The sequence below is a fragment of the Hordeum vulgare genome, chromosome 1H (genome assembly GCF_904849725.1).
Source record: "Hordeum vulgare subsp. vulgare chromosome 1H, MorexV3_pseudomolecules_assembly, whole genome shotgun sequence".
NCBI lineage: Eukaryota > Viridiplantae > Streptophyta > Magnoliopsida > Poales > Poaceae > Hordeum > Hordeum vulgare.
Window position 1 is genome coordinate 359,131,662 of NC_058518.1, and position 13,962 is coordinate 359,145,623.

The 13,962-nt window shown below is 49.5% G+C and overlaps 3 protein-coding genes across 6 annotated transcripts; all 3 read right to left on the bottom strand.

Annotated features, from left to right (window-relative positions):
* Positions 1–874: 874 nt before the first annotated feature.
* On the bottom strand, positions 875–2,463 carry LOC123436774 (probable methyltransferase At1g29790). The gene has a single exon (XM_045115658.1). The coding sequence runs from the start codon at positions 2,224–2,226 to the stop codon at positions 1,090–1,092; it is 1,137 nt and encodes a 378-aa protein (XP_044971593.1). The 5' UTR covers positions 2,227–2,463; the 3' UTR covers positions 875–1,089.
* A 4,963-nt stretch (positions 2,464–7,426) lies between these two features.
* Positions 7,427–10,354, bottom strand: LOC123436790 (plastidal glycolate/glycerate translocator 1, chloroplastic). Of its 4 annotated transcripts, none has more exons than XM_045115662.1 (8): positions 9,788–10,354; positions 9,343–9,658; positions 8,963–9,224; positions 8,676–8,791; positions 8,441–8,550; positions 8,158–8,335; positions 7,898–8,027; positions 7,427–7,814 (listed from the first exon to the last, which is right to left on the bottom strand). In XM_045115662.1, the coding sequence occupies exons 1-8, from the start codon at positions 10,337–10,339 to the stop codon at positions 7,664–7,666; spliced, it is 1,815 nt and encodes a 604-aa protein (XP_044971597.1). In that variant the 5' UTR covers positions 10,340–10,354; the 3' UTR covers positions 7,427–7,663. The 4 variants fall into 4 exon arrangements, with proteins under 4 accessions (XP_044971597.1, XP_044971596.1, XP_044971595.1 ...); XM_045115661.1 differs by having other exon boundaries at positions 9,343–9,661; XM_045115660.1 differs by having other exon boundaries at positions 9,725–10,354.
* An 82-nt stretch (positions 10,355–10,436) lies between these two features.
* On the bottom strand, positions 10,437–13,041 carry LOC123436836 (choline-phosphate cytidylyltransferase 2-like). Its single transcript, XM_045115663.1, has 8 exons — positions 12,737–13,041; positions 12,439–12,552; positions 11,866–11,961; positions 11,729–11,771; positions 11,489–11,644; positions 11,327–11,395; positions 11,075–11,185; positions 10,437–10,963 (listed from the first exon to the last, which is right to left on the bottom strand). Exons 1-8 carry the CDS (start codon positions 12,925–12,927, stop codon positions 10,865–10,867), a joined length of 879 nt encoding a protein of 292 aa, XP_044971598.1. The 5' UTR covers positions 12,928–13,041; the 3' UTR covers positions 10,437–10,864.
* Between the last annotated feature and the right edge of the window lie 921 nt (positions 13,042–13,962).

Here is a 13,962-nt window from a genome sequence, read left to right on the forward strand (position 1 = left end):
GGACGGATCGGGAGCAATCGAGCCGAGACGCTCCCCAAAAACCTTATTGCCGTTCTCCCAGACGGGATCTCAAACAATAGGGTTTCAAAGGCACCTGCTCTCCCGACCAACCGTGCACGTGGTTGTCGGGTTGGGATCGTCGGAGGCAGCACATTAAGAGAAACAGTAGATGACGGCTAGGGTTGTACAGAAAAGAAGAGAGTGAATGGATTAGTTTACACTTCACAATCGTCGCCTCCTAATATAGGTCGTCGAGTCAATGGGCCTGGGCCAGGCCCTCGACAGAGTCCGCGAATAGCCCACGGTCCAACGCCTCGGATTTAGCGACTTGTTAATTAATCCATAATTAATTAATCATTTCTGACCCGTAAAAAAAAGCTCGATTCAGCTCATTCCCACGGTGCTCGCGCGTCGTGATGAGGCGAGGCGGCGGGGGAGTAGTGGTGCACGTGTACAACTTCTCTTTCCAAACACTCAATAACAAGTGATAAAGCAGCCCTTATAAAGGGGTCTTGTTCTTATTACTGTAGTAGTATGGTATTAAAATTCTCATCACTTACGATACGCTGACGTGGACCATAAAGATTAAGAAGGGATTATCGTCTTATATGAGTGTAACCCCATCTATAATCTAACACAGTTTTTACGGGTCCAAACCCATCTATAATCTAACACACTTTACTACAGTGTTCTTATTCCCATGAAGAACACTGTACAAAGCGAACCTCGCCCATGAAATTATCAACCACACATTTTTTTAGAACTTTTAGATTTTTCTACTATTTATTTTAATTTTTTTCGTCGCCGATGCAGCTTAGCTCGGGAGCCAAATCGGCCCTTCTGGTTCTAGCCGGCTTCATCGGAAATCGTCGGCTCGATGAAAGATCTCTTAAAAATGAATGGTAACGGTTTCCAACCTTGCTACACATCACTGCATTTTGCAGATCGTTGATTGCACATCAAACAGCATATGGCACTAGTGGGAAGGAACGTGAACGGCTTGTCGTTGATTGCAGATCATGGATGAACCACAAAAGCTCCCAACACTTGCAGAGATCAGATAAGCATGTATCCACATCTGCAGCCTGGCTAGAATGGCTTCTGCAGCAGCGCGGTGAGGTAGACGAGCTCGTCCTTGGCGCCGTTGCCGGTCTTGTCGGCGACGGCCCACTTGATGGTCTTGTAGCCCAGCCTCCGCAGCATGGCTGCGTACACACCGTCGAGGTCGCCCTTCCGGCACCAGAGGTGATCCACCCAGAGCAGCCCGCCCGGGCGCAGCACCCGGTCCGCGTCGTACCAAAGGAACTCCAGTGCCGGCTCCGGGATCCACCGGTTCACCGCGTGCCCCGCTCGCACCAGGTCCATCGTCCCGTCCCCCACGGGGAACCGCTGCTGCAGCGGCGCGTGCAACGGCACCACCCCGCGCGCCGCCGCGGCCTCCGAGTAGGGCGCGCCCAGGTCCATGGTCGTCGTCAGCACCGTCGCGTTCGCCGCCCGCTTCAGCCGCGCCGCCAGCGTCCCCGTGCCGCCGCCCACGTCCAGCCCCAGCCGAATGGGCCCCGCGCGGCTCATCGACGCCAGACGGAGCAGCTGCGGCACCGTCAGGTCCAGAGGCCCCAGCGACCGGAGGAACTTGCCGGCCTCCGTCCGCGCCACGTCGAACCCGAGCGACGCCGGCAGGCAAGAGAAGGACCTGCATTTCTTCGCGTCCGTCGGCCAGCGCACGGCGGAGTCGGGGAGCGGCGCGAAGGGGTCGGTGGGGAGCTGGACGGATCCGGCGTCGGGCGTCGGGGAGAAGCAGCGGCGCCTGGGGAGCGGGTGGCAGCCGCGGAGGATGAGAGGCTCGGCGAGGGTGTGGACGTCGTCGGGGCAGGAAGCGAAGGGGACGTAGGTCATGAAGCGGTGGAGGAGGTCGGGGTGCGCGGAGCATGCGGAGGCGACGGGGGCGAGGCGCGAGTAGAGGACGAGCTCGGGGGGCGGGGGAGGGGTGGCGGAGCGGAGGTGGGAGACGGTGGCGCGGATGGCGCTGAGCTGCTGGAGGACCTGCTGCTGGTCGAAGTCGGAGCCGGATTGGAGCGCCGGCGTGGTGGGGGAGGCGCGGATGGAGAGGTGGTAGAGGGAGAGCAGGTTGGTGGCCACCATGGAGAGCAGGAACAACACGTTGAGGTTCAGACTGCACGGCCAGCCTCCCCCCGTGGAGGCGGAGCCCACCACCGTCTTCCTCATCGCCGGCCGATCCGATCCCCTTTCCCCCGTCCCTTCACTCCGCGAGGGACAGCGATAGGCAGAGTGGTGCCGGTGTATTGGTGTGTGAGTGCGTGAGAGGGGATTTGTGTCGGTGCTGTGCTGTCGGATGTGGACTGCAGTGCGGAGACTTTTGTTGACCGCTGTCTAGTTGCCATTTCTTCTGGGACATCACTACCATCAGACTACAAATAATTTACATGCTATCAGGCTAGTCTTTGACCGTCGGATCAAAAGCATTACGTACGTTCGATCTGCTAGTTTAGGTGCGTAGTAACTGTTCCCACAATCCTCGCTCGGGTTACCAGCTTCATCTGCTAGTTTAGGTACGTGGTAACTGCTCCCGCAATCATCGCTCGGGTTACCAGCTCCATCTTCATCTGCTTTCACCTCCCTCATGTTGCTTCCTTGTTTGGGTGCTTCCTTATATCACGCCGGCTTACCAGATGAATGCAGCCATGTGATGGAAGCATTATTTGTGAGAACCAAATGTGTGTCTTTTAGAAAACAAATCAACTAAATTCTGGGAAATAAATCCCGTAAATGATGCTTCCACAAATATTCAAAATACTGCCTGATTGTTTCTATCCCAACAACAAAGTATGGAATGGAAGCATTTTTCTTATTAGAGGAAAACAATCTACATAGACTTACGCGGCATTGGTCACATGACATGGAAGCATTGGTGCTCATTAATGCAAATATATTTTTCTTGGATCAATGGATACAAGTAATGTTTTGTAATAGAGGCATTTTTCAGTGTTAATGAACCTTCTTCACAACGGTGAAAACACATCCCACGTCATTAGAGCTTCATACAAAATTAATAAAGCTTCATTGTTTAGCACCCGCTACCTTGGTATGGATATGTTAAATATAGTTGCTTCATACATAAATTAGTAAAGCTTCGTTGCTTATCATTTGACGCGTCGGTGCTAGTTCAAAAATGAGGTGGTTAGCACGGCGGTTATCATTTCACTGTCTAGTTGTCATTTCTTTTGATAGCTTTTCTATCTTTCAGAATAAGCGGCTCACTACCCAATTTATTTTAGAATTTTAACTAAAAATATATTTTTAAAATTTAAATTTAGTTAATATGTTTTTGAAAATATAAATTTGGTTAGGCTTCTAGAATAAGCTATGTAGATGACAGTTTATTTCAGCTTATTCTAAGAGCTATCAAAAATATTGTCTCATAAATACACTGAAGGTAAGGTGCCTGAACTTGTCCTATGCGATTAGTTTGATGTCCAAACTTATAAAATACATATAATTAGTGTGTGAACTTGTCTTTTTTTTTAGACAACGTGTTTGAATTTGTCTGGTCGTGTAAATACGATGCTTTTTTTCGTATTGTACGTCCAACCGTGTGGTGCATCAGTGTGGCGGTGATCCACCTATAAGTGGCTCAGAGCTGGAAAAATGCTAGGTACTCCACGCGTGAATTTTTTCTTTGCATCGAAATTCTTTATATTTTATTTAATCATACAGAAAAACCTTAAATACAGTATATTCTATCAAGAAATAACATTAAAAAATCATCACAGAGGGGTTTAAAACCTGACACATGTCTCCCCTCGCTCGACACAAGTGCAGATGAAGGAGGCGCTAGGGAAGCTAGACATCTTTGAGGAGTAAGCGACATCTTTGGTCATCGACGAGTCCAACGATGGTTCTCCGGAGAAGTGGCTTCTAGCGGGCAAGGTATTATTTCGAAATTTGCTACACATCCACACGATTCAGAGCGCCCTTCGTCCGGCATGGGGAAACCCTAGAGGTCTAATCTTCCCCTCTCTCGAAGAAAACATGTTTGCCGCTGAATTTGAGTCTAAGCGGGGTGACGATCGTGTGTGGGAGGGATCCCCATGACACATCAACAAGCATGCAGTGATCCTGCAGGATTTTGAAGAGCAGATGCAACCGTGAGAACTCAAGTTTGACAGTGTGCCGGTTTGGGTTCGGGTAGTCAATCTACCATATAATCTTAGAAACAACAACTGGGGTTTCGCGATCGCGCAGTAGATTGACAAGACTGCCACCACTATCCAGATTGATCCAGTCGGAGGGTTCCTGAGGGCTAGAGTTCCAATTAATGTTCAGAAACCTTTACGCACATGGATCTTGATCAATTCGGCAAAAAGAAAAAGTACGGACAAGTATGACATAGAACATGAACAGATTCCACACGTTTGCTTTAGGTGCGGCCGACTAGGTCATGCTAATCCTTTCTGCCCTACTCCTATGACTAGAGATGAGAACGGAGACCTTCCGTTCAGGCTGAGTCTGCGGGCTTCGGAAGATTGCAGAAGAACGAACTCAGGTGAGAACGAGTCAAAGTCCAATATTCGTGTTCTTCAAGCTCTAAAGGGAAGGATGGATTGAGGTTACGTCGCTAGCAAAAACTCTGGTCCAGAACAAGAGAAAAGGAGGAGCACGGAGCAATCAGGTCTACAGGTCGGCTGCAAAACTTCCTCTCGCAATCACTGAACATGGCGAACCCATGGCGTGCGTGGTGGTAGCAACCTGTGATAGCCTGGCTTATTAGGGATGATAGACTACTCATGTCAATAAGGAATTCCTTCTTTTCCGGGAGCCCATTCGAACAGAACTCCCGGGTTAAGCATGCTTGGCTTGAAGTAGTTCTAGGATGGGTGACCGACCGGGAAGTAATCCCGAGTGCGCATGAGTGAGGACAAAGTGCGCAGAAAAGACTAGTAATGATATGTGGGGCCAGTTTAGATCCCGCCAGGAGTAACGACCGTCGGCGGGTGTGTCCGGGGCGTTACAAGTTTGGTATCAGAGCCAACCCTCGTGGTTACACGGATGTTTGCGGACAGGTGTGCAGTCATGTTGTTCATGACGTTTGTGATCCGTCGTGGCACACGGCATGGTACATGTACTGGACTGGGTGCACAGACGTTTGTACCAAGAGGGAACGCTCCTGTGGCCCGACGAGGACGTCGGTTCCTCTGAGTGGTGGTGTATGTGATAGCCTGGCTTATTAGGGATGAGTCTAGATCCCGCCAGGAGTAACGACCGCCGACGGGTGTGTCCGGAGCGTTACACAATCGATTTGGTTGCTCAAGGAGCGGCAGGTGTTGAGGGTCCTGCTGATGTGATTACTAAGAGAGATCCAAAGAAAAAGAGGCCTACACCACCATCTTCTGAATCTTCGGGAGCGGATGCAAGTCAGTCCTGCCCAGGACAATGAGTTATTTAAGTTGGAACTGCCGGGGGCTTGGGAACCACGGGGCAGTTCGTGAGCTTCGCAACATCGTGAAGCAAGAAGGGCCCGGTCTCCTCTTTGTTATGGAGACGAAGATAGCGACAGTGAGAGTGGAAAGACTGCAGAGCCAACTGGATTTTGCGGGTTGTTTTGCAGTTAACAGTGCATGACTAAGTGGTGGGATTGGCATGTTTTGGACAGCTGATTTTGACATTGATTTGAAGAGTTACAATGCCATGCGCGCGCGGGGGAGGGGGTGAGTATCATGATCAGATTGGAAAATCCATAGGATAGATTAGGAAGTATTCGGGCTTGTCTTGCACTTTAAGAAGATCATGTACTCATATATATACTCATGAGGCTCAAGCAATACAATCCAATTATTTCACCAATCTCTCTCCATTTTAACAGTTGTGAGGTCACTCTTAAGTTAATGATAGTTTGTTCTTTCTCTTTTTCTCCTTCCTCTTATCCAAGAGCATGTGTACAGATTGACTCTTGCATGAAAGCACATGTAGAGGCTTATTCTTGCATGAGAGTTCACTTCCTTCCTTTTTCCTTGTCTCTTTGCTCCACATAGGTAAAAGACCACGTAAAGCCAAAGTGTTGTTTTAATCCTGAGCTCACGTGAGCTCATATGAACGGTAAAATAAAAAATATAGAAAAAATTCAAAAAATCTGAAAATAAATGTGAAACGTAGATAATTGTTTTCATGGCTTGCAAAATTTCATCGTGAAATGACATTCGTAAAAAATGTGATCGAAAAAACGAATGTCTATCTTTTTGCCACGATTTACATGAATGTCATATGGTGATGAATTTTGCAAGCAAACAAACATTTTATCAACATTTCACACGAAAAAATGGTATATTAATATATGCATATTTACTGCTCACCCAAGCTCACATGAATTGGGATTAGAACAATCATGTCCCCATGTAAAGGAGATAAATTCATCGGTGGTCTCGGACTCGTCCTCAAAATTCACTTCAGTCATTGGACTCAGGAATACCCCGATTACGATCACTGCGTACGCTTGAGCTACGTATTTCGTCGACGTGGCATACACTTTGAGTCGTGGTATGCCGCCACCGTCGCCTTGGATGGTCGTGTCGCAGGAAACTGCATCGCTCGTCGGGGAGCACCAACGCCTCGAAACCAACTCCCGAGGAGGCATATGGTCAGATCTCAGATGGCGTGCATCTCGACGGTGGCAGGCTTCCGCTCTTTCTGCTTGCGACCACAAGCCGCCGCTTCCCCAGCTCACCAACCCCACGTACTGCTACTCACCGGCCGCATACTACTGCTGGTGTGCTTGGGCCTGTCGCCGCCTCATATTGTTGTCTATGTTGCTCACCTCTTGGTGCTTTTGGACCTCGTCTTTGAGGCCACCCGAGAGATTTCCTGAATCCTGATGGGGGGAGAGGGGACATACGTGTCATGTGAGGAACTCCCATAGCTGCACGGTTAAGAGATTCCCATGGCGGCGTGATCCAGGTACTCCTCCTATGATGAATCAATTTTTTCCCTCTCGTGTGGACAATCGCGTGTTCATGCTTGAAGAAAGCGGGAGGTCAACAAGTCAAAGTTCGTATGCCACCTCAATTTTACGAAAATGAACCTGATTTCGCCATGCTGTCACCTTGCATGTGGTCAATAAGTCAAAGCGTATGCCACATCGGCAAAATACATATCCCAAATGTATGCGGTGACCGTCTCTATTCGCTGATGCAAGTTTAACGGCCGTAATTCGGGTATTCCTGAGTCCAGTGACTGAAGTGAATTTTAAGGACGAGTCCCATGACCACGGATGAATTTATCTTCATATAAAAAGGCTTATAGCCAACTATATTGTATACTTGCTCTAAGGATGGGCAAGAACCAATTTGTAGCCAACCAGATAGACATGCCAATTGTTGACACCAAACCAAATAATAGGAGAATCACAAGGAGAAAAGCAATCAATGAACATTTGCAGCTAAGCAAGCAAGGGAATACTACTCAGTACTCACGCCTTGACTTGTTTCAACCATCCATCTTTACATGAGCCAAAGTTATGCACATATTTTTGTTGGGAAATTTTGCATTTTTTTTCTCCAAAGCACTTACCATTCTTTTATAAAAAGGAAAATAAAAACTCATCACAAGCTGCTGCTGTTGCTGTATGCCTGTGTACTAGTGTATATGTGTGTCAGCCGGCTATGAACACGAGGCTTTGCCTGACGGCCGGAGAGGAGCAGATCAGGGAGCCGAAAATGCCGGTGAGCGCGTAGGCGATGGCGCAGAAGGGGAGCGCCTCAGGCTCCTTGGCCGACAGCGCCGCGGTTCCCAACCCATGAGCACTGCAGTGCACCCACCATCAAATTCAGCACGCTTTCAGAGCGAGCACAAGGAGGACAGGATCCCAAAGTTTCATCAACTTTACCTGGAAGCTGTTCCGATCCCTCTGGCGATGGGGTCGTTGAGGCCAAGCTTGTCCATGGCCGCCTGCACGAAGTTGGCGCCGATCAGGCCCGTCAGAACAACCACGGCAGCCGTCACCGAAGTGTTTGCGCCTGCATCCATCATCGATCGACGCACAAAGCACATCAGTTATTAGCTAGTTATATATCACCGCATTCCAAATGCCATGGCTACACACTGACACACAGAAAGAGAATGCAGGGGGGGTTTAAATTTAATCACCTTCGAAGAAAGACACTATGCTCAGAGCCAACGCCACGGTTATGCACCTTGGCAAGATCGAGATGGTCAACGTTGGCTCCAGCCCAACCAGGCGTCCCAGGATGGCCGTCGAGTACAGGGAGAATGTCGACGCAATGGCGATCGACGTGAATATCTCTGCCGCGTGCCTCTTCACAAGCTGAGAAGTTCCAAACAGCGACAGAGGTTATTACGGATTCGATACACAGCAATCGTAACAATCTTGCAAGATGACAATTGCTAGCTAGCTGGGAATCGCATGTACCTTTCTCTGCTTGAACATTGAGAAGGCAAATGATAAGATGACAGAGCCAAGAAACCCCATCAGGACGTCACCAGCTCCAGGATTCGATGGCACCTTTGTCAGGTAATCGCCTGCATGCAAAACCAACCGCTTGCGTTAGAGCAGAGTATATATGGTCGCAATTACAAGGCGACTGTTGTGAAACTACAGGAAAAAATTTATCAGAATTTGATTGCAGGTAGGTTTAGCTTGAAACCTAGCGCAGCATCCATTCCGGACCCGGACAGGTACCCATATGCCACCGCCGACAAATTCGCGGAAAGCGCGCAGCAGATGATCGGGTGTAACAATGTCTTGATGCCAGATGGTAACCTGAAAAAATAGCATACCATACATGATGCAAATGCAAATGCAAATGCAAACGCAAATGAAGTAGTAGTACTAAACCCTGTACATAGTACTGTATTGGTATCTTAACTGTAAGTGTATAGGAATATATACTGTATACGTTAGTAGTAGTAGAAAGACATGGTGATGAATTACCCAGAACCAACCATGTATCCCAGTACAGTGGAAGCGAGCATGAACGGGAGGCACGTCCTGGCCGTGGTGCCAAGCGCCGTGGGGTTCACGAACGCCGTGGCGAAGGAGGCGACGAAGACGGCGCCCCACGCCCAGAACTCCAGCGTCACGAAGGCGGACGGCTTGCCCATCGGCTCGGCCGCGATGAGCTCCGTCTTGACGATCTTCCTCACGGTCAGCGCCGTGTACCCCGCCACCGCCAGCGACGCGAACCAGCCACCGACTGCCAGGCGACGCACCCAAAAGAAAAATGCAGCATACATCAGTGAAGGAAAGAAACATCGTAGCAGGACAGGACTGTCAAATTGGCACTGGCGTGCGTGGTGGGAGTAGTAGAGTACATGTGATTAGGCAGATCTTGAGGCCGGAGGCGGCGGGGACGTCCCTGACGGCGAGGGGCAGGACGACGAGGGAGGGGACGTAGAAGAGCGGCAGCCACCGCTGGATGAAGAGCGTGGCGGGCTCGAAGAAGTCCATGAAGCCCTTGGCCAGCGCCGGCGCGACGGTGTCGAGGACGACGAGCACGGAGAAGATGCAGAACATGCCGAAGAGGGCGCTGGGGAACTTGATGGACGCCGCCACGAACGCCTGCTTCAGGTACTTGTCCGTGGCCAGCACGATGCCCAGCGACACCGCCAGGTGCGCGATGCCAACAACCTGCTATACATACATACATACATACATACATACATACAAGCGCAGAGCATAAGAACATATACGTACCATCTGTCGTGGACGATTGTTCGATTCTCTATCAACAGGAAGATGAGGAGGAGGAGCACTCACGCTGGGCAGGCCTCCGGCGGCGGCGGCGGCGGCGTCTCCGGAGCCGCCGGTGGAGTTGGGGGCGATGAGGCGGTGGCGAAGGGCGGCATTGTTGGGAGCCAATGCCATGAAAGCAGCCGAGTCGGGGGCGCCCGAGGAGAGCGAGGCGCGAGGGGAGGAGCTGCAGGGAGAATGGGGGAGGCCGCGTCGGCATCGGCATCGGCATCGGCATCGTAGAAGCGTGAGCAGACTGGGTTGGTGCGACGTCGGCGACGTGGCGCGGGGGAGAGCCGCGGCCGGGCGCGCGGTCGGCAGGGGGAGCGGGTGGTGGGAGCGCAAAGCGGAAATGCCCATCATCGTCGCGGCCATGGACGACCGGCCGCCCAGCGCCCAGTGGAGTGGAGCAGAAGCAGAAACGGAGACGGAAGCAGCGGGGTTGGCTGCCTCTCGCTGCTGCTGATGCGAACCGGACGGACTTTTCGGAGCTCTGCCTGACGCAGGTCGGCAGGTGTATGTATGTGGCCAGGAGCACCAGTCCAGGATGTATCCGGATTGGGATCCTTGGGTTGCCATTTCAGCACCCAGCACACATCACTACTTCATCAAGCGTAAACACCAGCATTATTTTCTTCTTTTTTTGTTGGGGAAAAACACCAGCATTCTTGATGGGTTACACAAATTTAAGCGCTGTTCATCTCAACATGTGCTCCATTTTTCTTACGGAGTAACCACACAAAAAAAATGCCACATATCCATCCCTCATTACAAAAGATACAGCCTACAAAGAACAAGGGCAACAAAACTCTCTCCACATAGTAAAAAAAAAAAAAACTCTCTCCACATAGTAGGTAGACGCTCGACACCAAACGCCTCTGCTATAGACATCTGCGTAGTAGTACAAAACTGTGAAACAACACACACGCACGCACGCACATCCTCCACCAACAAACAAAAAAACAATAATACAAAGGATTTGCTCAGCTAACTCAACCACTTTACTCGCACAAGCATCACATTCCATGACACAAGCACACAACTAGCAACTTCTCGCTTTCTCGGTGTTCGTTCAAACCCATCACCAAGACCTGGTCTGGAAGATCAGGCCGCCGCCACCGGCTGCCGCATGAGACCGGCCGCTATGCCTTTGCCGGCCTGCCTCCCCAGCCTCTCCTGTATCCGGTCCTTGATGGCAGTCTCCTGCGATAATTATTACAGCAGCAGCAATCAGTATACGTCTCTTTCTCCTGAATTTCATGTTCTACTCGACTACTCTGTTCGTTCGTAGATTCTAAGCAAAGTATACAATACCATGACGTGGCAGTGCTCCTCGAACTTCTCCAGGAAGCCCGCCACCCAGCGATCCGCGTTCGCCAGCCACTCTTCGTGGTTTATCCCAGCCGTCTTCGCCACCGTTTGCAACTGCATACAACACAAGGAGATCAACACAACTGATAATCATCAGGCCTATAAAATGTCTATTCTGCCATGTGGATAGGACGGTCGATCTTTATAGATTGCCGGCAAGTATAATTTGAGCAGAGAACGGGCATGGCTGGTTACCTTTTCTTGCTGCGCCTTCACAGTCTCCCGCAGTTTATTGATCTTCATATTCACTTGCAGTTGTTTCTCCTGAAAACAAGACGACCAACACGAGTTATTCCCTGGGCTGGCAGACCAAACGAATATGAAGATTGGTTAGGTGTCATCAGAAATGTGGCTGACCTTAACATAGCTCACGCCCATATCTTTCCTTGAGTAACCTCGTGCTAAATTCCTCATGACATACTGGTTGTAATCCTTCACTATCCTCATTATGAGGTCCGATGTCGATACTCCATCAGTCCTTTTTGTTTCCTTGAATTTTCCAATCTTCTTGACCTGATATTACAATAGCATAAAGTAAGCAATGGTAAACACAATGCCGTTAATCGACATATACTGGTTGTGGAGATGCAAACGTACAAACTCATAGACGTCATTTGAAGCACCGCTTGTATCAGCATAACTGCAATGAGTACAAAAGGAAAATGTGTAGTCAGTAGAGCTGATTAGAGGGGGGAGTGGGGATTTGATATAGCCCTTGTGTGGGTATGACTTACGGCAAAGCATCATGTGCGACATAATCAATCTGATGCTTCTCGATGAATTCTGGCGTGAGAACCCAGGGGGCATCAGGAATGACCTCATCAACCCACCTAAAGCAGGAGATAAATAGTTAGACGATCGGCAGATCAGAGAATATCATTTGAAGCTAGATGTTATTAAGAAAACCGGGCATAAAACCATCGGGATGAGTGTTCTACTTGATTCTTAAATAAATATAGCATATGCTTAAAACAGGGGGAATGTCAAATGGGCCAACTCAAGTATTTATATAAGCACGGTATTGCACTGAATGACACCGTCTTATTCTCCCGGTGGTGACCATGAACAAGAGAATAATACGTACAGTAACATGCAAGGATGCCCCCCGATGCATAATTGGAGACACCCAATGGATTAGATTAACCCTGCTGGTATTTGACATCGAAAGTCATGTGTAACTGGCATACTGTACTAGTGATGATGATGTGTGTCTGCTTCTAGTCTGGTAACAATAAAAACAACTGAATGAAGAAAGAAATGCAGCGTGATGTAATCGGAGAGGGGTGATGGTTGTTACGCTTACGCACTTGCAGTGGCGCAGGGACTCGTATCGCTCCTCCTGGTTCATGACGGTCTTGCCCTTGTAGCGCCGTGTGAGGTCGTCGTTGCAGCATCCCACCAGCAGGTACGTGTTGGGGAACCTGCAGCCGGCCACGGATCGAGATGAGCATGCCGCAGCCGATTCAGAGAGTCGTCGTCTTCAAACGAGACGACGGACCCCCAGATCCAAGAAACCCAAGCGCCCTAGATCTATCTACGCGCGTGATGGTCGCTCTGTGGCGTGCCGGGATGGAGGATGCTACTAGCAGGATGGCAAGAACGTACAGCAGCTTGGCCTGCTCGAGGGCGCGGGCGTGGCCGAAGTGGAAGAGGTCGAAGATGCCGTCGGCGTAGACGCGGACGGGGCGGCCGTCGCTGGCCGTGGCGCTGGCGGTGGCGGTGGCGGCAACCTCGTCGCCCTTCTTGTTGCTGTTGGTGTGGAGCATGCGCTTCCTGGAACTGGAGACGCGCGCCATCGCTGGTTGCTCCGGGACAGGGGTGGCGATTGAGGCTGGGGATGGGAGGAGGAAGCGGCGAGCGCGGCGCTAAATAGGCGGAGGGAGAGGGGGGACGGACGGGACTCACTCGGGAAAGCTTTTCTCTCTGACTTTCCGGCTTGATCCTGAGCAAACAAAACAAACAGTGTTGTCATCGCGTGGGCCCGCCCGCCAAATCCGTCTGGTTAAGCAGGCCCGTCCTGGGTTACGGATGACCCACACCTACCTGATGCTGTGGACGCGTAGCATCACGCGGCTGCCCATGTTTTCCATCACCCTTCTGCGCGCTTTCACGTTTATGCTTTTTCTTTAACACTATGAACACAGGAATATGTATACCATATCCTCGTCAACGCCTCCGAGGTACTGAATTGACACATCGTTTTAAAATTAATGAAGTTGTCATAAACGTCTTTATAGTCTCTCCTTTCACTTAAAACACATCGTAACAAGGTTTAAAATCAATTCAAACAAATGTAATTGTCGATATTAAGTATATGACTTGAATCCTGATAGGTTGGTTCACGTTTAGGATTTGTACGTTCGATCATTTCATCTCCTTTTGATGTGTTGGTCTTTTATAGCTTTTTTTAGCAACACGCACAAGCTATGTCTTTTCATTAGAAAGAGTAAAAATTAACCAATTAACGAATAAGGAAAATTGGTTGAAATATAACTTTTTCTATAGCTTGCCACATATGTCATGCAATCATTTCACTTTACACATGTAAAAGTAGTCTTTCCTATAAGATTTCTCTCGCCAATTTACTCAATTAATGATAAATTACAATAATGTTATCACATTTAAATATTTTCTCTAAATTGGCCAGGGGATTGTTGATGAAGACACATCGAGATCTATGTATGAGTGTTTTATACCTTTTTCTTTGAGACAGCGATGTTCTATATGTGGCATAGGGCAATGGGCAAATAAGCAGCTTGCTAATCGAGCTTGATTGGGCTTCAATCTACGAATCCATCAAGAACATTGTTGGAAATATGCCCTAGAGGCAG